Raw genomic sequence first — 25,426 nt, forward strand, 5'->3', positions numbered from 1 at the left:
CGACGGGCTAGAGAGGCATATATCTCACCAAGATGGATCGTAAAACGGACCAAGAATAATCCACCTTGGTCTTACAACCTCTCTCTTGTTGTTGGTCAAAGTGATGGCCGTCCATGCGACCCCGGAGATGGGCTAGCTCGCCAATAATCAGACAAGTAGCTAGTCCCCGAAGACAACCACTGCATGCGTGTGGCCCAAACATGTGTATGGAGAGGTGTGTTTTTTAGTAACAATGGAACAACTTTGATGTGGCACCGTGATTTCGAACTAGAAATTCCCACACTGAGTGAGGGTTAGGTTGACGATGCATATGTATGTTACACCACACTACAAGCCAATGACGGGGATTCCTGCATGCATGCATGCATGCGTGCATAGTATATGCGCTCAAACTTAATTAGGTCTGAATCGCGCCATGACCTATACTACGATAACACGAACCAAATGAAGAATCCGCCATGGTCCTATCTTGTTGTTGGTCAAGGTGATCATGGATGTCCACGCGGGCCCACGAATATATAGGCTTGTCGCCGATAACCACACGAGGGAGTGTATCGTTCGAAGGAAACCACTACATGCATATGTATGGAGGTGATGCGTGCATGCATGTTTGAATACACAACATTGATGTGGCGCGTGTGTCAAAAATCGTACACTAGCTCCCCACACAGAGCGAAATCGGTTCATGATGTGTCGTTGTACTAGCCACTTCGACTCGATGAGAGGGATTCATGCGTACACATGCATGTGTGTGTGCTCAAACTGTATCATGCATGTCATCCCAGAGAAAAAATAATAATCCCCTCCTAAGTCAAATTAACATCTCTTGTTGTCAAGCAAAAAGTAGTGAGGCGGGCCCACAGATGGAAAGCATCGATATCGCTGATAACCGCTTAAGTGGGTGCGAGAGGACAACCACCACCGCTTTGCATGTGGGCCAAACATATATATGTCACTACTGCAGGATGCTGCTAACACGACACTACGATCAGAGACCCTTCGACGAAACTGTGTGCGATGCCATAATCGCAAACAGTGGTGTAAAATAACCGTCAAAAAAGGTGCAAAACGTTTGCGATGGAGGATGCATCAAACACGGTTCAGATTTTAGTTGCGTGTGCGATGCAGGGTATACGGTTCAACTTAATTAACTGTTTGCGATGAGGAGGAACAAAAGAAATGGGCAACCAGATGAAGGTGTGTGCGATGTACAGCATACGTTTCACTCGGATGAACTGTTTGTGATTAGGCAAGACAAAAGAAACGGTCAGTCCGATCAAGGTGTGTGCGATGTACAGCATACGGTTCACTCGGATGAATTGTTTGTGATTAGGCAAGAGAACAGAAACGGTTCGATATAACAAGATGTGTGTGATACGCGACAAACAGGTCTGTAATCAGAAATGTGTGCGAAGACCGATAATAACACAGACGATTGCTTCTAATAAGACGTATGTGATATGCTCTGTCTACACAACATCTACTGGCCATTGGGGGACGGGCGGTCATCCGCATATGCCATAAGGATGCGAAGAGGCATTCCTATCAGCAAGGACTAGCGGTTCCACCAGTAGCTCATGTAAGAAAACTATCAAGTTAAGTGTGCTCAGGCTGGAGCAGCCATGAGATGGGTGACTGGATGTGAAGTTGTGTTGATGTTAAATTAACTGATAGGATGGGTCATTTCGGTTAAATGACCGAAATGACCCATTCCCTCAGCTAATTTAACCTCGAGGTCATTGTTTTTTACTTTTTTTTATTTTTTAACACATGTTGAAGAAGGTCTACCGCATTACTTTTTGACAATGTGCGATACATGGCATACAGTTGATCCATCCGACCTGTTTGTGATGGAATAGGCCATGTGTGTTGTGGGCAAATGCTTGCTAGTATTCAACCGTTTGGGGTTGATGAATTCATTACCGACGGGTTCCCTAGTGTGGTCCGTGTTCATCTGATCATCATCTACTTCTTGTGCTAGCTCGATGTTCCTTCTATGCTAAGTTTCCATTAATTGATGGTGTTTTATGAACACGCCACCGTTTCCCGCCATTTCCTCACCTGTTTCCCGCCACCCTGCTGATGGCATAGGCAGCGCGCGACGTGCGGAGGTGACAAGTGCAGCCTGTAGCACATCCACCTTTTCCAAGCATGCCAACCCACCAAAGCGCCGCCTCTGCCATCAACCTCGTCGACGAGGCGCCATGGCCCATCGAGGCCGAGGCGCTCCCCGCCAACGCGATGGACGACGCCGTGATGCGCGTCATTGCCAGGGTTGAGCAGACCTTTGGCGCATGGCGCTTGACCGCCACGGATCAAGATAGGCATGTCAGCGCCGACAGGCTACAGCTTGCTGCGGCTCGCCGCACAGCAAGAGGCGCGGCGCGCCGCACAGCAAGAGCGGATCCATCGGCGCTTGCCTGCTGTCGACACGGCGTCGCAGCTGGTACACGTCCTGTCAGTACCCCCATTCCTCGCCAGGAGTGGGCAGAGGCCCTCAGCGCTGTACTTGCACTAGTGGCCGGCCGCGCCGTACTTTCACCGGACGCCCGCCGCCGTTCGCCTTGTCCGCGACCCGCTGTATGCCAACGCGCTCGTCCGTAGGCTCGACCGCCTCCTTGGCCCAGGTGTCCACCTGGGCGCAGTAGAGGAAGATGGCCGTCGCATCCTCGAGCTGGTGATCTCTAATGAAATAGCCAACTTGGAGCTCGAGATCGCGCTCCAAACGTACCGCGAGCGGGTCGACCGCTTGGACGAACGCCTGCACGAGTTCAGGCAGAGCCAAGAGCTACCCTAGGCAAGGGCTGTTGGTCATGGTCTCATGGACGCGTTTTATTTTGAAAAGTCGTTTTGACGTGGATAGCTATGTATTCACAGCAATCATAGTATTGCTCTGTTTATTGCTCTATTTTAATGTGTGTACTCTGTTTTCTATTCTTGTATGTTATGTTTCAATGTGTGTATATACGCTTTCCATTCTATATATGTGGATGATAACAGCTAGATTCAAATTAGTATACAAAAACAGATAGAAAATGGAATTCATAATATATATATATATATATATATTAATTGTTCATTAGTTCATCACAGAATATATATATATATATATAATATCATCACATATACATGATGATACTTAACTACTAGGTACAATGCATAAAATTGAAAACGAACAATAGTAAAACTAATAATCCCTCCTGGGGCCAGTATTCCGGCAGCCCCTCGCCAGCAGCTCCCTGGTGCGCGGTGTCTTCCCAGTGCGGAGGCAGTACTCCGACTCCTCCGCCTCGCAGCGCTTGACGTACCAATTTGCCTCTTGTTGGCAGACGCGCGTGGCCGATATTGCCATTTCGTTGGGCGCCCACCGGAGCTCCTCGTCGGTGGCACGCTGGAGCTTATCGGCCCACCTCCACGCAGCGACGAGGTGCCCAGCGCCTATGACCTTCCTCGCGAAGTACCCGTCTTCGTACACCTCCTCGGCACGATGACGCGCCCGCCCCCAAAGCTCTGCCGCCTCCTTTTCCAGGCGGCATCACGGGCTTCACAGGCCGCCTGGTACCTGGCTTCCTCCTCCGCCATCTCCTTGTTGAACGCCACTTGCCTGGCTTTCTCAGCCGGCGGCAGCGACTTCCATAGACAAAGATTGTACTGGCCCCAAAACAAATCCAAAGTTGGGGGGGTCCGGCGCAACCTTGTCAGGCGGCGCGTAGGGGTCCTCGTCGCTGCTAATCGAGTGAGCGTCCTTGGGGGAAGGCGACTCCTCGTCGGCGCGTGGGCAGACCGGCGGCGCCATGGCAGAGATTTGAGAGAGAGAGAGAGAGGGCGAGCGAGGGGAGGATGTAGATGAGATTACATGCGGGACGACGTGAGCAAGGTAGTATTTATTGGTGGCCGGAATCTAGATCGACGGGGACAGTACACACGCCGGTCGCCGGAATTTACGAGTACTGTAGTTTGAATTACACACGATTCCCGCAGCAAAATCCGTGTGTGAACATAATAGCTGACGGTTTCCAATACATAACCGTCTCTGATTAATGATCCCCGCCAATCACCTACCAAACCTCGAGCCGCGAGATAGAGTGCCAATCGTGTGTGGGCCGGTTGTCTTGTCAGATCTTTACATTTTGTTTTTTGGACACCAGATATTTACATCGTCTGATGATTTTTTTAACTCGCACACAAGTACACAAAAATATAATTTTTCAAACCGTTTTGGTTAAGCATTGCATGTAGATGTAGTTCAAATTTCAATTACGGTCATTAAATGGTTAGAAAATCACTTAAATGTCTTTAAAAGGTCAAATGACCCCTGAAATTTTCCAATTTTTCACATGACAGTTGTATTAGTGCATGTTAAACGTAGGAAAAAATTTGAAGGCCGTAAGAGGAAGCTATCTCCCGTCCGTCATCAAACATGCATTGTTCCCTCTCGGAACCACGAACCTTCTAGTGAGTTACTCCGGTTTGTGAGGGGTGTGTGTCCAAACTTTCGTCAAACAAGCCAATTTTTTTACCACATCATCTTGGTGGCATGACATTAAATCAAGCAAGGTTTCATGTTTTTTCTGATCATTTTTTAATTTTTTGGAATTAAAATGCCGTAGCATGCACTCCATGCATGTGCCCATGCCTTGAGACCAATATGTTTGAAAATTCCTTCTAATTTACTGCACATGGAATTAACTCGCACACAAGTACACAAAAATATGATTTTTCAAACCGTTATGGTTAGGCATTGCATGTAGATGTAGTTCAAATTTGAATTATGGTCATTAAATGGTTAGAAAATCACTTAAATGTCTTTAAAATGTCAAATGACCCCAAATTTTTTCCAAATTTTCACATGGCAGTTGTATTAGTGCATGTTAAACGTAGGAAAAAATTTGAAGGCCGTAAGAGGAAGCTATCTCCCGTTCGTCATCAAACATGCATTGTTCCCTTTCGGAACCACGAACCTTCTAGCGAGTTGCTCCGGTTTGTGAGGTGTATGTGTCTAAACGTTCGTCAAACATGCCAATTTTTTTACCACATCATCTTGGTGGCATGACATTACATCAACCAAGGTTTCATGTTTTTCTGATCATTTTTTTAATTTTTGGAATTAAAATGCCATGGCATGCACTCCATGCATGTGCCCATGCCTTGAGACCAATATGTTTGAAAATTCCTTCTAATTTACTGCACATTGAATTAACTCGCACACAAGTACACAAAAATATGTTTTTTCAAACCGTTATGGTTAGGTGTTGCATGTAGATGTAGTCAAGTTTGAATTACAGTCATTAAATGGTCAGAAAATCACTTAAATGTCTTTAAAATGTCAAATGACCCCAGAAATTTTCCAAATTTTCACATGACAGTTGTATTAGTGCACGTTAAACGTAGGAAATTTTTTGAAAGCCGTAAGAGGAAGCTATCTCCCGTTCGTCATCAAACATGCATTGTTCCCTCTCGGAACCATGAACCTTCTAGTGAGTTGCTTCGGTTTGTGAGGGGTGTGTGTCCAAACGCTCGTCAAACATGCCAATTTCTTTACCACATCATCTTAGTGGCATGGCATTACATCAATCAAGGTTTCATGTTTTTGTGATCATTTTTTTATTTTTTGGAATTAAAATGCCATGTCGCTCCATGCATACGTATGCATGTGTCCATGTCGTGAGACCAATATGTTTGAAAATTCCTTCTAATTTACTGCACATGGAATTAACTCGCACACAAGTACATAGATATGATTTTTCAAACCGTTTTCCTCCGCGGACGCCGATATACTTGGTCTAGTGAGCGTGACGCTTCGACCCTAGTCCGCATTGATCGAATGCTTTGCACATCCGGTTGGGAGATCACCCATCCCAACTGCTTGCTCCAGTGCCTTTCCTCCGCGGCCTCTGATCACTGCCCCCTGCTCGTGGATTGTGTCTCTCGCCTGCCCGGCGCTCGCCGTTTCCACTTCGAGCGCTTCTGGCCGAAGCTCGACGGGTTCCACCACATGGTCTCCGAGGCGTGGAACTCCGTCCATCCTGACCCCGATCCCTATCGGCACATCGTGGCGTGCCTCAAGGTCACCGCTCGTCGCCTCCAATCTTGGAGTGCACGCACCATTGGCAACGTCTCCCTCCAGCTCAAGGTGGCTCGTGAGATTATCGCTAGGCTCGATGCCGCCCAGGATTTTCGGCTGCTCAGCCATGGCGAGGCTTGGCTGCGGCGGAAGCTCAAGTGCTCCTACCTTGGGCTGGCCTCCCTTGAGCGTTCCATTGCGCGTCAGCGCGTCCGTCTCGCTTGGCTTCGCGGCGACGATGTGGCCGTATCCTACCTCAATCCAAGCCTCTCACAGGAAGCAGCGGACCACCATTACCTCCCTCCAAGTTGGAAAGCTGCTTGTCACCGGCCACGACGCCATGGCCGAGGCCACCTTCCACCACTTCTCTGGCGTCCTTGGCACGACTGAGGCGCGTGAGTTCTCGATCGATCAGTCGCTCCTTCAGCAGTATGCCTCCCCCCTTGATGACCTCGACGAGCCTTTCTCCGAGGAGGAAATCTGGCGCACGGTCAAGTGCTTACCTTCTGGCAAAGCGCCAGGACCGGACGGCTTCACGGCAGAGTTTCTTCGGGCTTCCTGTGACATCATCAAGCAAGATATTTGCGACGCGTTCAACAAGTTCTACGCCGCCAACGGGCGTAGCTTCCAAAAACTTAACGAGGCCCTCCTCACCGTGCTCCCCAAGCATGCGGACGCAGCGGCGCTCTCCGATTATCGTCCCATTAGCCTCATCCACCTCATCGCCAAGCTCTTTGCGAAGGTGCTCTCGCTACGCCTCGCACCAAAGATCGACGCCATGGTTTCAACTAACCAAAGCGCATTCATCGTCGGGAGATGCATCCACGACAATTTCCTCCTGGTTCAGCAGACGGCCCGCCTCCTCCACAACCTCAAGTCGCCGCGCATGTTACTCAAGCTCGACATTGCTAGGGCCTTCGATAGCATCTCTTGGCCTTTCCTTCTGGAGACGATGCGACACCTCGGCTTCGGGCGCCGTTGGAGGGACTAGATCTCGATCCTTCTCTCTACCGCCTCCACTAGAGTCTTGATCAACGGGCAACCAGGGCCGCCCATCGACCACGCTCGCGGGCTACGGCAGGGAGATACTGTCTCACCTATGCTATTCACCATCGTCATCGACGTCCTCAACTCCATGCTTCTTCGTGCGGTTGATCTCGGGCTACTCCAACGCCTCACGCCCAGGCATGCCAGTTCTAGCACCTCGCTCTATGCGGATGACGTCGTCATCTTCTGCCACCCCGATCACCACGACATGACGGCTATCCGGGAGATCCTGCGTGTTTTCGGCGTCGCGTCCGGCCTGCGGACTAATTTCGCCAAATGCTCCTCCACTCCGATCTTGTGCACCGATGAGCATGCGGCCCTCATCGCCGATGAAATGCACTGCCCCATGACGCAGTTCCCTGTGCAGTACCTGGGCCTGCCTCTTTCCATCCGCAAGCCGACTTCATCCAGCTTGCTGCCCATCGTGTACAAGCTCGAGCGAAAACTCTCTACATGGCGCGCCTCCATGCTCTCTCGCGGCGACCGGCTGGCTCTTGTTCGTCACATCCTATGTGCCATCCCTACTCACTTCCTCACGGCCATCGCCTTCAACCAGACCATTCTCAAAAAGGTCAATCGCATCATCCGTGGTTTTCTCTAGGCCGGATGCAAGGAGGCCAATGGTGGACAATGTATGGTCAACTGGCAGCGGGTTTGCCGGCCTCTCCATCTTGGCGGGCTTGGCATCTGTGACCTTCAGCGTGCGGGCATCGCCCTCCGTACTCGCTGGCTCTGGCTTCAGCGCACCGATCCCTCGCGCCCCTGGAGCCACTTGCATATCCCGCATGATGCCAATGTCAGCGCCATCTTTCGCGCCTCTACCACCTGGAGCGTTGGCAGTGGCGACAAGTGCAAGTTCTGGACCGACCACTGGATTGATGGTCGATCGGTGGCCGAGATCGCTCCTCAACTCTTCCAATTGATCCCGAAGAGACGATGAAAGATTCGCACGGTCCAGGATGGTCTCTCCCAGCGCTCTTGGGTGCAAGACATCCACGGTGCTCTCGGCCCGGAAGCCATGGTGCAATACGTGCAGCTATGGCGGGCGATTCGGCACTTTCAGCTTACCGACTCTCCGGACACCATCCGATGGCGCTAGACTTCTTCGGGCACCTACTCTGCCAGCTCTTGCTACCAGGCCCTCTTGGTGCCTGCGAGGAACCACACTGGAAGCTCACGTGGAAATCTTGGGCACCTCTTCGCGTCAAGTTCTTCATCTGGCTCACTCTTCAAGATAGGTGCTGGACGGCCGAGCGTCTCGCGAGACACGGCCTATCCCATGAGCCCGCTTGTGCCCTCTGTGATCAGGAGGATGAAACGATGCAACACCTGTTGGCTGGCTGCTCCTTCTCCCGCCAGGTGTGGTATGGTATACTTGCTTGGGCTCGTTCTCCTATAGATCCGCCGACCGGAGACACCGACTTCATTGCTTGGTGGGCTTCTTCTTGCGCTCTCGCGCCCGCTGCCACACGTAAAGGCCTATCCTCCCTCATCATCCTCACCGCTTGGTGGATCTGGAAGCACCGGAACAGCTGCACCTTTGATGGGGACCGACCCTCTGTCTCCCACCTGTGCTCCACCATCAAAGACGAAGCGCGCCTCTGGGCCCAGGCCGGCGCCGCCGCGATTACCAACATCATCCCAGAGCGCTAGATTAGGATATTCTTGGGGATGAGCAATCCTGTCTGTTTGCTCGACGTCCACTTCCATGCCTTTCTCTTGTGTACATGGCATAGTGTGTCGTCCTAATCCCATGTTGTAAACACTCTCCTTCTATCAATGGAAAGATACGCATCCTTAGCGTATTCGCGAAAAACATGTATTAATTATCAGTCCGTGGATTAGCCTTCCCTCTCCCAACCACTCCAGCGCCCGATGACGGAAGGGGCATCTTGATGTCTCGGCTTCAGCGAGTAGGTTGGTTAGGGTTTTGGTCATCGCCGGGATAGCTCTGGCATGTGAGTGGTGACAACGGTAGTTGTCGTTTGGTGGTCCGGGGTCCTTAATGTATTTATTTTTTATGTTTGAGTTGGTTTATACTTCTAGTGAATATTTATAATAGATCCGACTCCTTTGCACAAGAAAAATAATAGTATAAGAATTCAATGAGCACTAAAATAATAAAATTGGGAGGGTCCTCAATCCAAATGCCTGGTTGAGGCAAAGCCTCCCTAACTAACAAATGAGCAACATTGGTGTTAAAAAAAGTACATAGTACTCTGAATGCAAATGCCAGTGCAACAACAGTTGAGCATAATCTGCCTAATTGTAGTTCTAATCACTCCCTCTCTCTCCTAGCCTTTGATTGCTCACATAATGCCTAATAACAAAGTACTCCCGCCGTTTCTAAATATAAGCTTTTTTAGAGATTTCAATATAAATAACATACGGTTGTATATAGACATATTTTAGAGTATATAATTATTTATTTTACTCTGCATGTAGTTCGTTTATTACGGAGGGAGTAAGGGCATCTCAACTCAAACCGCCTGCATACGTTTGGACCACGCTGTCCAGACCGTGAAAGTCATCCAACGCGGATCTGTATCGGTCCGTCGAGAGATCCGGACGTGTTTTCACCCGCAAAACCGGAAAACAAGCTTGGGGGCTTTGCGTACGTCAGGACCGCTCCTAAGCCCGCGTCTGACCGCCCTGGCCCACCCAAACCCCCCACCCGCCCCTCCCGCGCTTTCCATCCCACGTGCGGCGCCGCTTGCCGTGCCGCATTTCATGCCAGCCCAGAGCATGCAGCGGCCGACATTGATGCTTGCGATTGACCAGACGGGAAGGCGGCGCAGACGGACGCGACCTCTCGGGTGTCGTCGCCTGATGTCGCGTCTCGAGAAACCAACTCCGGCCGCTGCACGCATTGAAGCGGGCTGGCCGCCCCTCCGCCTGGCCTGGCCGCGTCTATTTAAGCCCCGCGTGAGCGTCAGACAGCCGCCGGACATGGTTGTCGCGGCCCTTCAACATCCTTGCGCCGTTGGAGGGATGACAAAGACGACGACATGGACGCCAACGGCCATGCGGCAGGACAGAGCGGTCACGCTTACGAGGTGGTCGTCCGATATAGAGTTTAATGTTTTTTATATGGGAAACGTTTCCCCACGGTGCGTCGGCCGAATCATTGGGCCGGTCGCACCACTCGCTCTGTGACTCGCTTCCTCTGCAAGTAGGCCCACCACCGAACGACCACCTCCCACGTTATCTTATCTCTTCAGGAACAACGCCAACCGCTCATAGCGCATCTCGTTTACATCGCAACCTCCGCTCTTCCCCTTTTCTTTCTCTCTGTAGATGCTCGCGCCTCCCCCACCGGCAACTGGCTGTGCCGCCAGCCATGGCCATCGCGCCTCCCCCACCGGCGACTGGCCGTGCCGCCAGCCATGGCCACCGCGCCTCCCCACCGTGGCTGCCCCCACCCCGCCCCCTCACTCCCCACCAGTGACTAGTGCTGCCAACCAATCCCCACCAGCGCTGCCGATGGCGGCGACAAGTGATGGAGAGCCGCGGCGGCCGGCGTTGGAGCATTGCAACCACGACGACAAGTGATGGAGATCCGGCCTTTCTTTTCTTGGAAGCAGCCCCAGTTTTTGCTACCAACGTCCTTGCCTTTTGCTGGAACTAGTGTAAGATTTTGCTACCATCATGTTTGTTTTTTGATGGAACCAACCCAAGTTTTTGCTGCCTTGTCATTTGCTTTTTGGTACAGCCAGTGTACAATTTTGCTACCACTATCTTCAGTTTTTGTTGGAACAAATCAATTTTTTTGCTACTACCATGTTCGTTTTTTGATGGAACCAACCCAAATTTTTGCTACCATGTCATTTGCTTTTGGTACAACCAGTGTACATTTTTGCTACCACCATCTTTGGTTTTGCTGGAACCAGTCAATTTTTGTGCTACCATGTTTTTTTGGTGGAACCAGTGCATCACTTTTTTTGCTACCACCGTTTGAGTTTTTGCTACAACCAATGTTCTCAATTGCTACATCCATTTATATGACACGCATCACGACGTCATGTAAATTGCTAGAACCAGCAAACATTTGTTTGAAGCGGCATGATTTTTTGTTCGAACCGGCGTTTATTTTTGCTGGAACTAACTAATTTATTTGCTACAAATCGACTACTGAAGCTTTTCTACTGCTGAGATTTTTGCTGGAACCATCATTTATTTTTGTTGGAACCGGCAAATCTTTTTGCTTCAACCCAGCACTTGAGGTTTTTGTTGCTTTTTTTGCTAGACATGGCGGTACAAGTTAACAACAGCAGCGAGCCGGAGACGGGGGCGGCGAGCCGGAGACGGGGTCATGGGGGACGCTGCAACCATGAATGACAGCGCGCTGGACCCTCCTGTGTGTGAGTTGCGACCATGGCAAGCGGAGGCAGCCGAGGCAAGTGCCGTGCACGAGCGACGGGCGAGCGGCAGGCGAGCGCGGGTGACGGGCGCGGTGGCAAGCAAGCACGGGAAGACGAGGAGAAGCGCGGGCGGCCGGCGAGCCTCGGGATCTGGCATATCCGCATAATGCCTTTTTTTCCTTGTTTCCTGTGCGTTTTGACTTTTGAAATGAAGTAATCCGATGGTTGGGAAAGTATGTATCGGGTGGTTGTGGCTTGACCGGTCCAACTGTTCGGCCGGTGAGTTTTTAGTTAAACGGTCGAAATATCGTCCGTTTATGTAAATTATATCCGAACTTGAATAAAATCCATTCGGTTTGAACGTATTTCGTTCAATTATCCGTATTTGTTGTCCAAATGTATAAAGACAACATTGAATGAAGGCCTTCTGCATCTGTATCCATGGACTGATCTCACTATTCGCGAACGGATACGGGAGAAAATTTAGGATTGCCGTTGGCGTAGTGTGATTATAGGAGCATCGAACGGTTGAGGAGATGCCCGACGAGATAAAGCATTCCAGTAAAGCGCACATGCTTAACGATTCCCCCATCATCAATTCGGGTCAGCGTGGGCAACCGTTTGTCGTCGACATCTCGGCTACCCCACATACTCTGGCCCACGCGCCACTGAGAGAGGCCTCCAGCGACTCCAGCCCCGTCACGCGGACCCGCGCGTCCACACCTCACACGTGTGGAAAAAACAAATAAAAAACCCGAGCAGGTATACGTTCCTCTCGCCTCGTCCTCCCCACAAGTTCCCGACCCTGCCAAATCCCAATCGCTTTTAAATTAGAGATTTTATTTATCGTCCGCCTTCCGACGCGCAGCTGCCTCGCTGCCCCGGTGCTGCTGCTGCTCCCCTCCCGCCCCGCCGACGCCTCCGCCGATGGACCGGGAACAAGGTAAGGCAGCGGCGAGCCTGCCGGATTTGGGAGCGACCGTGGCTAATTCTGGGGACGATTCCCGTTGGTGTGCAGTGACGGAGTTCCTGGGCCAGGTGCCGCTCCTGCAGTGCCTCCCCGGCTCCTCCATCCGCAGGATCGCCGAGGCCGTCCAGGTCAAGCACTACGGTGAGTCGCGCGCGCCGTCCCCCGTCCTTGTGCTGTGGCGCCCTAGATCGATCGCTCGGCCCACCGGGTTTGCCTAGTCAGGCGAGCGCAGCCTAAATCTGGCTTGGGTCAGTTCAGAGTACTCTCTACTGTCAGCCTACTGAATTACTGAAGGATGCTCTCTGTGTCAGTGAGTGATGTCTGATGTGACTCCCATGATTTGTAGGAGTAGTTCACTGTACTTCAAATCGCGCACATGATTCTGTATGCATCTCATGATTCTGTACTGGCGTTGCGATCTGCATAAATAGAAAATTTTAACCATCAGGAGCAACCGCATGCAAATTAGGCTGCTAAAAAACTGGGCGCTGCATTTCAGTGCGTACCTATTAACTAGATGTTGTCTACCCCTTGACTCTTCAGTGTATGCGCTTACCTGGAGTGGTGGTGATTTTGTATTCACTGATTGTGGTGTGGGGTCAAGTTGATTTATGCATTTTGTTTTCATGGTGGTATTTTGCAGAACCTGGTGATTATGTTGCCCGTGAAGGTGAACCCGTAGATGGCCTTTGCATCATATTGGATGGGCAGGTATTGGTTAGGCTAGTTCTTGCTTCACTTATTCACGGAGACACCTTTCTTTGACAGAATGGCAGACTTCATTATAATGCTGCTGTTCACTATGAGAGGTCCTGATTACTACCTGAAAATGCAATACTTATATCAGCAAATTTGGATGGGCTGGGTGCTTCGTTTTCTGCGTTACAGATAGAAGATCATTTGTTGGCCTACCCGTAGGCTTGTAAATAACTTTTTCCTATCTGTCATCAATGCATCGAGAAGCGAGGTTTTTTTGCGATTTCTCAAAATGATGAAACATAATTTGTTACAAGAACTATTTTCTTTCTAAGTTGCTGGGAAATCATGCAAAGAAAAGAGTGATGTTCAATTTCTATATCGTTGGTTATTTGCATTCATGCTCTGGGGGAAGGACTAAACCTGAGTTTTATAGTTCCAGACCTTCAGAGTAAAATTCCCATCTCAGCAGCCAACAAAGTATTGCTCTATCAAAAAATTGTTTAATGTGAAAGACATTCTCATTTTCTTGCAGGCTGAAGTTTCTGCTCCTGCAAACACAGAAGAAGCAAACCGTCCAGACTATGTCTTAAATAAGTATGACTACTTTGGTTACGGTAAGACATCTCTATACATGATTTTAGTTTTGTTACGGACTGTATCTATTTTCATCATGTATGTCCATATTTTGCTTGAAAAGACTAACAGTTTGTATTTCATGTATTTTTTTGGATAACTCCTAATGCTTTGTATTGTTTTATAGGGACCAATAGTTCTGTACATCAAGTAAATGTTATTGCGGTGACAAAGGTATAATTTTCCATATTCTGTTTTCTAACTTGACATTTTATTAGCTTTAGGATTTCCATTTGCAATGATATTAGCTGATAGCTTTTCCAAATCCAATAGTTGGCTTTAGCTTATTGTTATTCATGTATTGCAGCTGTCCTGCTTTGTATTGCCAAGTCAATATGGACATCTGCTGCAAACCAAGACAATTTGGAATGCAGAAGAAACACCTGAAAGCCATTCATTGATGGAACAAATTTTACATTTAGAGAAATTAGAGGTAAGTCTAGATAGATGTATGTTTGTATCTATGATATTTCTATTTTGTCAAGGCAGTATGTATCATGTCTCAGTTTGCTCACTGTACTGGAGGAATGATGATCAGACATACTAATTGCTTAAATTGTAACATTTATGCTATGTCTGCTAACTTTGATTTAATATCATCGGTGGCCATTGGATTTTATTGATATTTCCTAAAAGAAAGAAATACAAGGGCAAATTTGGCAGTTTAAGTTTTGCATCTCATGGTCTACAAGTTAAAGAGACAAGCATGCCATCATAATAATTTACAGCTTACTTGCTGATCTTGCTTACCTTAATTCTTATCTATTTTGTAGGTTGATATCTTTCGTGGATTTACTTTGCCAGAAGCTCCAACTTTTAATCAAGTTTTTGGAGGACAATTGATTGCGCAGGCATGTTTCAACCGCTCTCTTAGTTGCTGTCATCTATATCTGCCAGCTGCATGTATTTGACCGCCTCATTTCTATGCTGTAGAGGGATATCCTAGTTCCTATATTTAAGTACGGATATGTGAATCACCGAGTCAATGCTAAAAGGAAGCTTCTTAAGCATGCTTCTGAATTCCCTCAACTTTTAGAAACATATAGTTCACATGTATGAGTATCTCCACAAGCAACAGTTCAGTAACAGATATACATTTTATGTTTGAATAATGCAATCAACTTTCTTCAAGACAGCTCTGTTGCATTGTTGTTGGTGATGTTTATCCTTTTGGTATTTTCTTTCATAATGTATTATCAACCTTATTGCTAATTAGCTTCTTCAATGAAATTAAGTTATCAAAGAACTTCACATAAAGCTTCCTTTTGAATGCCTGTACGAATTCATTTGAATTAAGACCAGAAGATCCAGAATTCACCTTTGTGAACTCGCTTGGTGATTATAGATTTTCTAGCAACTCTTTATATTTTTATTTGAAGTTTTGAACTCGGAACAATATCAAATTGAAATCTTCTTTGTCGTGGTTGCTGTTAACTGTAGATTTTTTAATACAATACTTGGAACCCAGGTAAGTCTCAGCTTTTCTGTTATTTAAATGACGTTCACTCAAGATATCAAATGGAAACTAGTCAGTTTTTTTAGACTAACAGGGAGGGCTCTCCCTGGTTCCATTATAAAATGAAACCGCCAGTTCATACATCAGCTCACTTAGGGAGCAGTTCAGCAGAAAGACAGAATGGTTTTAGAACATAACACAGGCAGTAAAACTACTCAGTATTTGACACTGTATTAACCTTATTCTGATTCAATTATTTGTGTTTGGTTAAAAAGCACTGCTTGGCCAGTGGTCATCATAACTCACTCCCTACACTCCCATACAAGAGGAAAAACATTTACTATAAAACTGACTAGTTTTCACTATAGAGGGGGTAGAATAAAAGCTTTGCACATCATTGCCAATGGTTTTCACTATGTCTTAACCTTCATGCAGGCACTAGCAGCAGCATCCAAGACTGTCGATTGCCTGAAACTTGTGCATAGTCTGCATGCAATTTTTCTAATAGCAGGAGACAATAATAGTAAGAATATTTTGAACTTTGTGTTCATTTTGTCCATAACAGGGGGCAAACAGAAACTAAAGTCTGGCCTATAATTATCAGTACTGTACTCGTATTAATGCCCTGTACTGTAATTATCTTTTTAAGTTTTGATTGTTAATGCACTATCCTTTTGTTCAAACAAAACCATGCTTATATCTGTCTTTGTTATGTCCTCTGCTATAGTGCCAATAATATATCAAGTACATCGGGAGCGTGATGGAACCAGCTTTGCCACCAGAAAAGTGGAGGCAAAGCAGAAAGGCCTTGTTATGTTCACTTTAATTGTTTCTTTCCAGGTGATTATCCTTAAAGTTGTATAAATAATTATAGCAGAATTGTTAGGCAAGTTTTAGTTATTTTTAACACTCCCAGTGATATAACCAGGGGAAGCGTGTACCCTGTTCATGTGGAGAACATATTAGATAGTAGCTCAAACGACAGTTTTGTACTAGTAGCTTCCAAAATGTTGTGTCAAATAGTTGTTCCTTCGTTTATTTTAGTGTTTAACCCCTTAAACTATATCATCTGTCCAAACTCTTCTGCACAAGAAATGAAAAAAAGGAGTGCCAGACTGAACAGAGAATTGCGTTCACTATCTCAATACTAGGTTCATATGCTCCTAAGAGCTTTCCATGATAATCAAATCAAGCATGAACAGACATACTATACAAAGTTTTAAGTTCTTAAATTTTAAACCCAGAGTTGTTTTGCTCTATCCGCTGCCAATAGATCAATTCAATTCTTCAATCAGCATTTATATATTAAAGTGAAGTAATAAATTTGTCCAGGAGTACAACTAGCGAAATGATACTACTAGGCGATACATTGGAGGATCAGCCCCACTAAATTAATCTACTAGACAAAGAAGAAAGGGTGTCTAACTTCTGTTTTGGTTCTTTTGCAGAAGGAAGAATTAGGGTTTGAGCATCAGGCTGCAATCATGCCTGACGTTCCTCCTCCAGAACAGGCAAGGGTTTTTATCACTTTCCTCTGATGCCCTTGGGGAAATAGTCTTGGAACTAATAAGTAATCAAATGCAGCTCCTGAATATGGAGGAGATACGGGAAAGAAGACTCACTGATCCACGGTTTCCGATGTAAATTTTCTTGACTACGAATCATATGTTTTGTTAATTGGCTAAACTAACTGTTTTAACTTTAAAATATTCACCTTAAGACGCAACATCTTAGAAAAGCATGATTGTTTATGTGTTTATTAGTTTTCAAGTGGATCCCCCATTCTGGCAATGGCACTAGTTTGACGACACATTTGGAATAACAGCAATAACAACAAGTTGGGGTAGGCTAGAGCTGAAACCCATAAGATTCATTTAGAATATTATAATTATATACTTCTTAAGCTTCAGTTGTCATATGGATTTGACAGTACGTTCATCTCTTTATCACATGCTGTGATAGTCCTGAGTCCTGACAGTTCAGTAATCTGCAGGCAATATAGGAACTCAGCTGCCAAGAAAAAGTTTGTACCTTGGCCCATTGAAATGAGGTTCTGCCAAGATTCTAAATCTCAACATGAACCAAGGTAAGTTTGCGATGAAATTTTTTTGCGGCCCTGAGATTCACTAATCATTTGTTTCTTTGTGGCTCACGGATCTTTTTAGATAGAAATTCTAAGCTTCAGTATAGATTCTCCAGACTAATTATTTTTAGATAGATTGTATTGCAATATATGTTTTTCTGATTCAGTAATGCATCTGATTCTTTTCAGCCTGCATTATTGGTTTAGAGCTAGAGGAAAACTTTCGGATGATCCAGCTCTGCATAGGTTGGCCATTTATCGCTGTACATTGGTCATATGTTAAACAGCTGGGTATGCTGATGACATTATTCTATGGTATTACAGATGTGTTGTAGCATATGCTTCGGATCTACTATATTCAGGCGTCAGCCTAAATCCGCACCGGAAGAGGGGTTTGAAGACATACTCTCTCAGTCTTGATCACTCGTATGTTTCAAGGGTTTACAGTCATTATCGGGATTTTCAATTTGCCACATTCGTCCCACCAATAAATGGTCTCTTTTCTGTTGCCTGTTAATGTTTTGCAGGATGTGGTTCCACAAGCCTGTGAAAGCTGATGACTGGTTGTTATATGTGGTAAGCTATTGGCTTGTATCTTCAATTGATCATGATAGAAATAAAATTTGTTCAAGAGGCTCTCATCTCAATGTCATCTTCCCTTCATGAACACAGATCGACAGCCCATCCGCACACGGTGGTAGGGGATTCGTCACCGGACGTATGTTCAACCGGCAAGGAGAGGTATGCACATTCATTTCATTCTTTTAAAGCTTCGACTGTGATGCTGCTTACTCCCTCCGATCCAAAAAAAAAAAGTGTGTTCTAAGCTAAAACTGAACTATAAAGCCATGTCACTCTTTTTGGATCGGAGGGAGTACTATTTTTCTCATCTAAAATAAATTCTGTAAATTGTCAGCTCATCGTGTCGCTGACCCAAGAGGCGTTGATTAGGAGGGCCAAGACACCTGGGCAAACCCCAAGGCCTAAGCTTTGAGATGTGCAGAAGAGCCGTGCCCGTACTTTAATATTTTCTTTTATCTTATAGTACACCGAGACAGCTGTGAGATTTATGTATAGGAGTACAGCTTACGGCTTGAATTTGGCACACATGCTTAGTGTGAATGATTGTATCCTTGCATGCTGATTCACATTCAGGTTTTCCTCTTAATATGTGGATTGCAATTGCCATCCAACATGCGGCACATGAATGTAGACAAATGTACCTCAAATTCAAAGTTTTATTTGTTCCACGCTTAATTATAGTCTTGGGCCTAATGCGAATTAGTTAAATATATTGCGCCTCTTCCATGCTTCTGTTAAAATGGCAAAACTATTGACAATGTAACACTATCCTATACTTTGTCTGATGCATACACAGGCTTCACAATCAGTAGGCAATGCTAGCCTATCACACATTAACATATTAGAACCACGGGTTACAAAACAGGAACCTGTACCGCCTTGTCTTTCACATATAATGTTCAGAAACAAGTTACCAAAGAGTACGCAGCCTGGAGAAGTGACAAAAACAGCCATACACACAAACACACTGATTAAATACATCTGGACAAAATGTTATCCCCTCTGTCTCAAAATGTAAGACATTTTTTGACACGTGTCTTACATTTTGAGACAGAGTGGGTACATCCATAGTGTAAATATCGATGCTTTGTCAGTAACAGATCCCGCCTAAGTACTAACTGAATCAGGCCATTTCAACACCAACATGTTACAAATGGTACATTTGCTGAGTGAGCAAGCAGCCCCACGCGTAATGGATAAAGCAAAACCACAACACCACTGCTACCGTTTTCTTTGGAAAGCAGGATGTATATTCACATTCAATTGCTGAACCTTCTCCATCCGAGCAATACATTTGTTCATTTTGTCCAGTACCTTGGGAATTGCCACGATATTTGCCTCGGTCTTAGATTTGAACATCTTTAGCTTTTCACTTATATTTTGTTCAGCTTCGGCGTGCGAGCCCCCAGCGGCAGGTTGTGATTCACTTGGAACTTCTGCAATATCAATACTGATGTCAGTCTTGGTGTACTACCAATTTTTTGTAAAATTGTCACTGCGTTATTATATGTTTGCCCTTTATTCATGCCATGACAATTGATGTTTAATCTAGGGAAAACTTAAAGTGACAGGCTGAGCTCGTAGTCAGGTATTTTTCGAGTAAATAACAGCGAAATTAGTAGGGGCTGACTTGTGAGTTCTGATGAGACGACATACATATTTAGTTGAATTTGCAAAGGAGAAAAGAGGGCGAAAAAAATAGCGGTCCGCTTTTTTAGCTTTGGCATTTGAAAGGGCAAATAATTCTGGGTTACAGTTAAGCAATTAGGCAAACAATTCTCAGCAATTGCCGACCAGATAACAAACCCAGCTAAAACTACAATACATCCAATCAGGATTCACTCTACCAGATCACGCCTTATAAAATAACCATGCAACATGTTTTCTTACACATAATATATCTCAAACTTAACATAATTCCCTTTCACTCAGCAAACACAACACATCCTGTAAGGTCAAGTGATAAATTGCAAACATTTTGTTTCTTAACTGAAATAAGTTGAGATTACCATATGAAGAAATAGGCATGAATTTCTAGGTTCTGTTTCACGCTGCAGTCGATTATGATGATCATGTTTGCCTAACAAAAGTATGCCTGTTATACTGTTTGGCTAACAAAGCTTCTCTCTGTTTTCATGGTTATATTTCCACAACTGATTATAAAGTTAGTTCCGCACAACACAACGCAGCTTAGCAAGCACAAAACTGAGCCTTAGCAAATATTGTCAACTACAAGTGGCAATCAAATAACTTACTAGACTAGAAATCAACGTTCCTCTGATTATTTGAGGAAAAATTGTGCAAACAGAAACAAATCCCTCCCTCTGTTTCTCTCATAGCTCAAAAGTGTCAACATAGATCCAAAATGCCGGCTTTTTTCCATGTCTCCCTATTCTCAAGCCCTGTCTAGCAGTAAATCACAAACGGAGCATTTTTCTATGTATACTTCGAGCACTACATATTTAGTTGAATGTGCAAAGGAAAAACAAGGCAAAAACTAGCAGTCCACTTTTTTAGCATTGGCATTTGAAAGGGCTAATAATTCTGGGTTACAGTTAAGCACTTAGGCAAACAATTCTCAACAATTGCCGATCAAATAACAAACTAAGCTAGAACTACAATACATCCAATCAGGATACATTCTGCCAGCTCACGCCTTACAGAATAACCATGCGACATGTTTTCTTACATATAATATATGTCAAACTTTACATAATTCCCTGTCACTCGCAGCAAATACGACACATCGTGTAAGGTCAGATGATAAATTGCCAACATTTCGTTTCATAACAGAACTAAGTTGACTAGTTGAGATTACCATAAGAGGAAATAAGCATGAATTTCTAGGTTCTCTTTCACTTGCGGTCGATTATGATGATCATGTTTGCCTAACAAAATTCTGCCGATATTACTGTTTGGCTAACAAAGCTTCTCTCTGTTTTCGTGGTTATTTTCTCATAACTGATTATAAAGCTTAGTAAGCAGAAACTGAGCCTTAGCAGATATTGTCAACTACAAGTGGCAGCCAGAGACCTGGTTATAACTTACCTAGACTAGAAATCAATGATTCCTCTGATTATTTGCTGTAATTTTTTGCAAGCAGAAACAAATCCCTTCACCTTACCAGCTCAAAGTGTCAACTTAGATCCAAAATGCTCGCTTTTACCCATGTCTCCATATCCCCAAGCCCTGACTAGCAGTAAATCACAAACGGGGGCATTTTTCTATGTATACTTCAAACACTACCTATCGACGGGCAAATACAAATCCCCAAACGGGGACGAATTAACCGGAAACCCTAGTACCGGAGCAAGGCCGGAAGCGCGCATACCTACGCAGGCGGGCGGGCGGAGGGCGACGAGGCGCGATACTGTGGCGTCTATGAAGCGGGCGGCGGCGTCACGGCGGTGCTCGAGTATCCGGCGGCCCAGATCGGCCACCTCCCTCTCCAGCTCCTCAATGTCCCCCTCGTCCGCCGCCTCGTCCGCCCCTAAGGAGGTGGAGGAGGAGGCGACGGCGGAAGATGCAGAGGCCTTGCGCTTTAGGCGGTTGGGCGTTGCTCCGGCTTGGCTCGGCGACGGCGAGCCCCCCGCCATGGGGAGCTAGGAGTGCGTGGGAGCGGATGCGAGCAAAGCGGACGAAGGGGAGGCGGAGAGAGCGATTCAATTTTCGCAGATTGGAGGTGGGACCCGCATTAAAGTTAGCTCGCTTCTCTCTTCTTCTTCTAAATCTGAAGAGGGGCCGCTTCCGAAATCTCGAATTCAAATGAAATTGGGCGGAGCAACTCACACAATGTCATTTGAACGGAGCCTCTCTCTCAACCCTAGCCGCCGCCGCCAAGTTTCTCCCTCACGCCGCCGCCATATTTCTCCCTCACACCGCCGCATCCCCCCCCCCCCCCCCCCCCATCTTCCCCATCTGGCGCGGCAAGAGGAGTGGCGGTGACATTGACGAGATGGTGGCGATGATGGCATGTTGGAATAAGGTATTTTCCTACCTCAAAGATATCTGACCTGGCATCGGAAAGAGCCCGTGAGAGTTTGTGTCCCCAGATCTGTTGGCTCTCTTCATGTCTTGGCAGTTGATGTGTCCTTCGAGGGGAGCAATTTGACAGACCATTGACGTGATGACTTCGACATTTTTTCTGTATTGTGTTGCGGTACGGTTTGATTTTTTCAACCGTTTGGACCTATGGTGATGGATTGCAAGCTTGTTTTGCATGGGGTGACGCTTCAACCGATGCTTCTTCGGTGACTTCTAAATCTCATCCCAAGGGGATGAGTGGCTATTGTTGTTTTTAAAGCATGATATGACAAAAGCATTTGCAGGCGCCCTTTTTTTATATAATTGGGTGTAATTTTTCAACCTGTGACAGCTGGCGTATAATCAGAAGAAGAAGAAGAAGGCTAGTACGTTTTACAATGTAATTTTATTTGGTATTGGTCGGTTTGCGTCCAACCGACATTCATATATTGATTATTGTTTTTCTGATAAATATCAAATGTAAGATGCCTTTTAGCTTTGAAAAAAGAAAAAGCTGACAGCTTTGAAGATCATGACCGCTCAATCCCAATGCGACGACTATGAAATAATGAAAATGGAAGAAACCAGGACAGAGTTTGAATAAGATTGTATTTACATATATTCCATCCATCTGGAATGTAAGGCATATTTTGTTTTGGCTAAAACAACATTCTGGTAGACATCTGTGTAGAACATCTCCAACAAGTTCCCCTTCCCGTATAAAAAACTTGATTACGCCAAGTTGAGACTATTTTTTTGCTTCATCAGTTCGTAAACGCGAAAAAGTAAGGGGACACATATAATCAGCCCAACCTCCCTTCTAGAGGAAGAAAACCTTCCCCTAAAATTGGCGGGAGGCAACCATTGAAGTTTCATGCCGCCTCCACACCAGCCGCCCCATCGCGCCACCACGCTCCGTTGTGCTGCCTGGCCGCCTCGGCCCATCTCTGCCTCTCCACGCAGGGTCGGCTGCCTCGCACCCTCCTCTCCAAGCCACGCGTCCCGAACTCACCAGACCTCTCCCGACCGGCCACCCATTCCTCTCGTTCGCATTGTGAAAGCATATTTGCTCCATTGGTGGTTTTGGTAATTCATGTCAACATACATCTTGTTGGACTAATGTTTCCCTCAAGTATATTCTAGGAAAAGTTCAACCTAGGAAAGTAGATAGATGGAGATGTGGACCCCTCAAGCTACAAGAACAAGCATTGGCAAAAGCTCCAAGACTCTACTTTTTTGGTTAAGTGATCAAAGATCACATTGAGTCTATAGGAAAGCCAGTACTATTAAAAGGGGATGAGGTTTTGATCACGGGTCATTTGCTCAAGTGCTTAGAGATATTTCTCCAAAAACCTTCAACCACACCCTCACAATCATTTCTGTCCAAAACCCTAAAGCCTATCACGGTCCCACCGATCCACTCATACCCGGACCCACCGAGATATATTTGATAGAGCCATTGCCTAAATCCTAGAAACTCGGTTTCACCGAGATGACATTCGGTCCCACCGAAGTGCACTAGCAAACCTTCTGTAACCTATTTGTTTCATCTCGGAATTTCCGACTGAAATGGATCGGTGTCACTGAAGCGTCAAAAGTGCTTAGGTCATCATCAATCGGTCCCACTGAGTGGATTCATCCGGTCTCATCGAAATGCCTAAAGTTCAAACCTTTTGCACTGGTCGGTCTCACCGAGTATTTCACCCAGTCCCACCGAGTTGTGCATAACGGTTTGTAACGGTTAGATTTTTTGTGAAGGCTATATTGTTGGGGAACGTAGTAATTCAAAAAAAATTCTACGATCACGCAAGATCTATCTAGGAGAAGCATAGCAATGAGTGGGGAGAGTGTGTCCACGTACCCTCATAGACCGAAAGCGGAAGCGTTTAGTAACGCGGTTGATGTAGTCGAACGTCTTCACGATCCAACCGATCTAAGTACCGAACGTACGGCACCTCCGTGTTCAGCACACGTTCAGCACGATGACATCCCTCGAGCTCTTGATCCAGCTGAGGACGAGGGAGAGTTTCGTCAGCATGACGGCGTGGTGACGGTGATGATGAAGTTACCAGCGCAGGTCTTCGCCTAAGCACTACGATGATATGACCGAGGTGTGTAACTGTGGAGGGGGGCACCGCACACGGCTAAGACAAATCTTGTGTGTCTTTGGGGTGCCCCCTGCCCACGTATATAAAGGAGGGAGGGAGAGAGGCCGGCCCCCTAGGGGCGCGCCATGAGTATGGAGTCCTCTTAGGACTTCCAAGTCCTAGTAGGAATCCTCTTCCTTTTCGGAGTAAGAGAGAAGGAAAGAGGGAAAGAGAGAGGGAGTAGGAAAGGGCAAGGGGGGCACCGCCCCCTTCCCCTAGTCCAATTCGGACCCATGGGGGGGGGGCGCCACCTCCCCTTTGGCCTGCCTCCTCCTTTCTCGTATGGCCCAATAAGGCCCATTACTCTCCCGGTGAATTCCCGGGGGGGGGGGGGGGGGGGTAGGGCGCGCCCCCACCCTTGTGGATGGTGGGTGCCCCCCCTATGGTTGATTCTTTCGCCAGTATTTTTTATTAATTCCAAAAACTGCCTCCGTGAAGTTTTAGGACTTTTGGAGCTGTGCAGAATAGGTCTCTAATATTTGCTCCTTTTCCAGCCCAGAATTCCAGCTGCCGGCATTCTCCCTCTTCATGTAAACCTTGTAAAATAAGAGAGAAAAGGCATAAGTATTGGGACATAACATGTAATAATAGCCCATAATGCAATAAATATCGATATAAAAGCATGATGCAAAATGGACGTATCAACTCCCCCAAGCTTAGACCTCGCTTGTCATCAAGCAGAAGCCAATAACGAAAAATATGTCCACATGTTTGGAGATAGATGTGTCGATAAAATAAAGTACGGACATGAGGGCATCATGATCATTCTTATAACAGCAACATATATAAATATTGTCATATGGTTTCTTATGCTAAAGTAACAATCTATTCACAATGTCAAGTATGAACCAGAAACTTCATTGAAAACTAACAAACTATGATCTCGGTCACTGAAGCAATTGCAATTTATCATAACATCGGAAAGAGTCAATATAAGAGCTTTTCAGCAAGTCCACATACTCAACTATCATTTAGTCTTTCACAATTGCTGACACTCACGCAATACTTATGGGTATGGAGTTTTAATCGGACAAAGAGAAAGATAGGGGCTTATAGTGTTGCCTCCCAACCTTTTACCTCAAGGGTAATGGCAACAATAATAGTTCATGATAACTTACATCCAATTGGATATATATATATATATATATATATATATATATATATATATATATATATATATATATATATATATATATATATATATATATATATATATATATATCAGGATCTTTCCAACACAATGTGCTTGCCAAAGGATAAAATGTAAAAAGGAAAGGTGAAGATCACCATGACTCTTGCATAAGGCATAAGATGAAAATAAAAGATAGGCCCTTCGCAGAGGGAAGCAAAGGCTGTCATGT

General features: G+C 46.0%; 2 protein-coding genes across 3 annotated transcripts; one reads left to right on the plus strand and one right to left on the minus strand.

Annotated features, from left to right (window-relative positions):
- Nucleotides 1–12,223: 12,223 nt before the first annotated feature.
- LOC123054202 (acyl-CoA thioesterase 2) lies at nucleotides 12,224–18,570 on the plus strand. Of its 2 annotated transcripts, XM_044477920.1 has the most exons (17): nucleotides 12,224–12,415; nucleotides 12,491–12,583; nucleotides 13,086–13,153; nucleotides 13,674–13,755; nucleotides 13,902–13,948; nucleotides 14,082–14,207; nucleotides 14,548–14,625; nucleotides 15,666–15,753; nucleotides 15,958–16,070; nucleotides 16,679–16,741; nucleotides 16,815–16,870; nucleotides 17,224–17,316; nucleotides 17,503–17,559; nucleotides 17,638–17,739; nucleotides 17,841–17,889; nucleotides 17,986–18,054; nucleotides 18,230–18,570. In XM_044477920.1, the coding sequence occupies exons 1-17, from the start codon at nucleotides 12,400–12,402 to the stop codon at nucleotides 18,305–18,307; spliced, it is 1,278 nt and encodes a 425-aa protein (XP_044333855.1). In that variant the 5' UTR covers nucleotides 12,224–12,399; the 3' UTR covers nucleotides 18,308–18,570. The 2 variants fall into 2 exon arrangements, with proteins under 2 accessions (XP_044333855.1, XP_044333854.1); XM_044477919.1 differs by having other exon boundaries at nucleotides 12,273–12,583.
- Nucleotides 18,571–18,848: 278 nt separating this feature from the next.
- LOC123054203 (uncharacterized) lies at nucleotides 18,849–21,588 on the minus strand. The gene is made up of 2 exons (XM_044477922.1): nucleotides 21,227–21,588; nucleotides 18,849–19,331 (listed from the first exon to the last, which is right to left on the minus strand). The coding sequence occupies exons 1-2, from the start codon at nucleotides 21,489–21,491 to the stop codon at nucleotides 19,117–19,119; spliced, it is 480 nt and encodes a 159-aa protein (XP_044333857.1). The 5' UTR covers nucleotides 21,492–21,588; the 3' UTR covers nucleotides 18,849–19,116.
- Nucleotides 21,589–25,426: the final 3,838 nt, after the last annotated feature.

This window comes from Triticum aestivum, chromosome 2D, assembly GCF_018294505.1.
Source record: "Triticum aestivum cultivar Chinese Spring chromosome 2D, IWGSC CS RefSeq v2.1, whole genome shotgun sequence".
Classification (NCBI taxonomy): Eukaryota; Viridiplantae; Streptophyta; class Magnoliopsida; order Poales; family Poaceae; genus Triticum; species Triticum aestivum.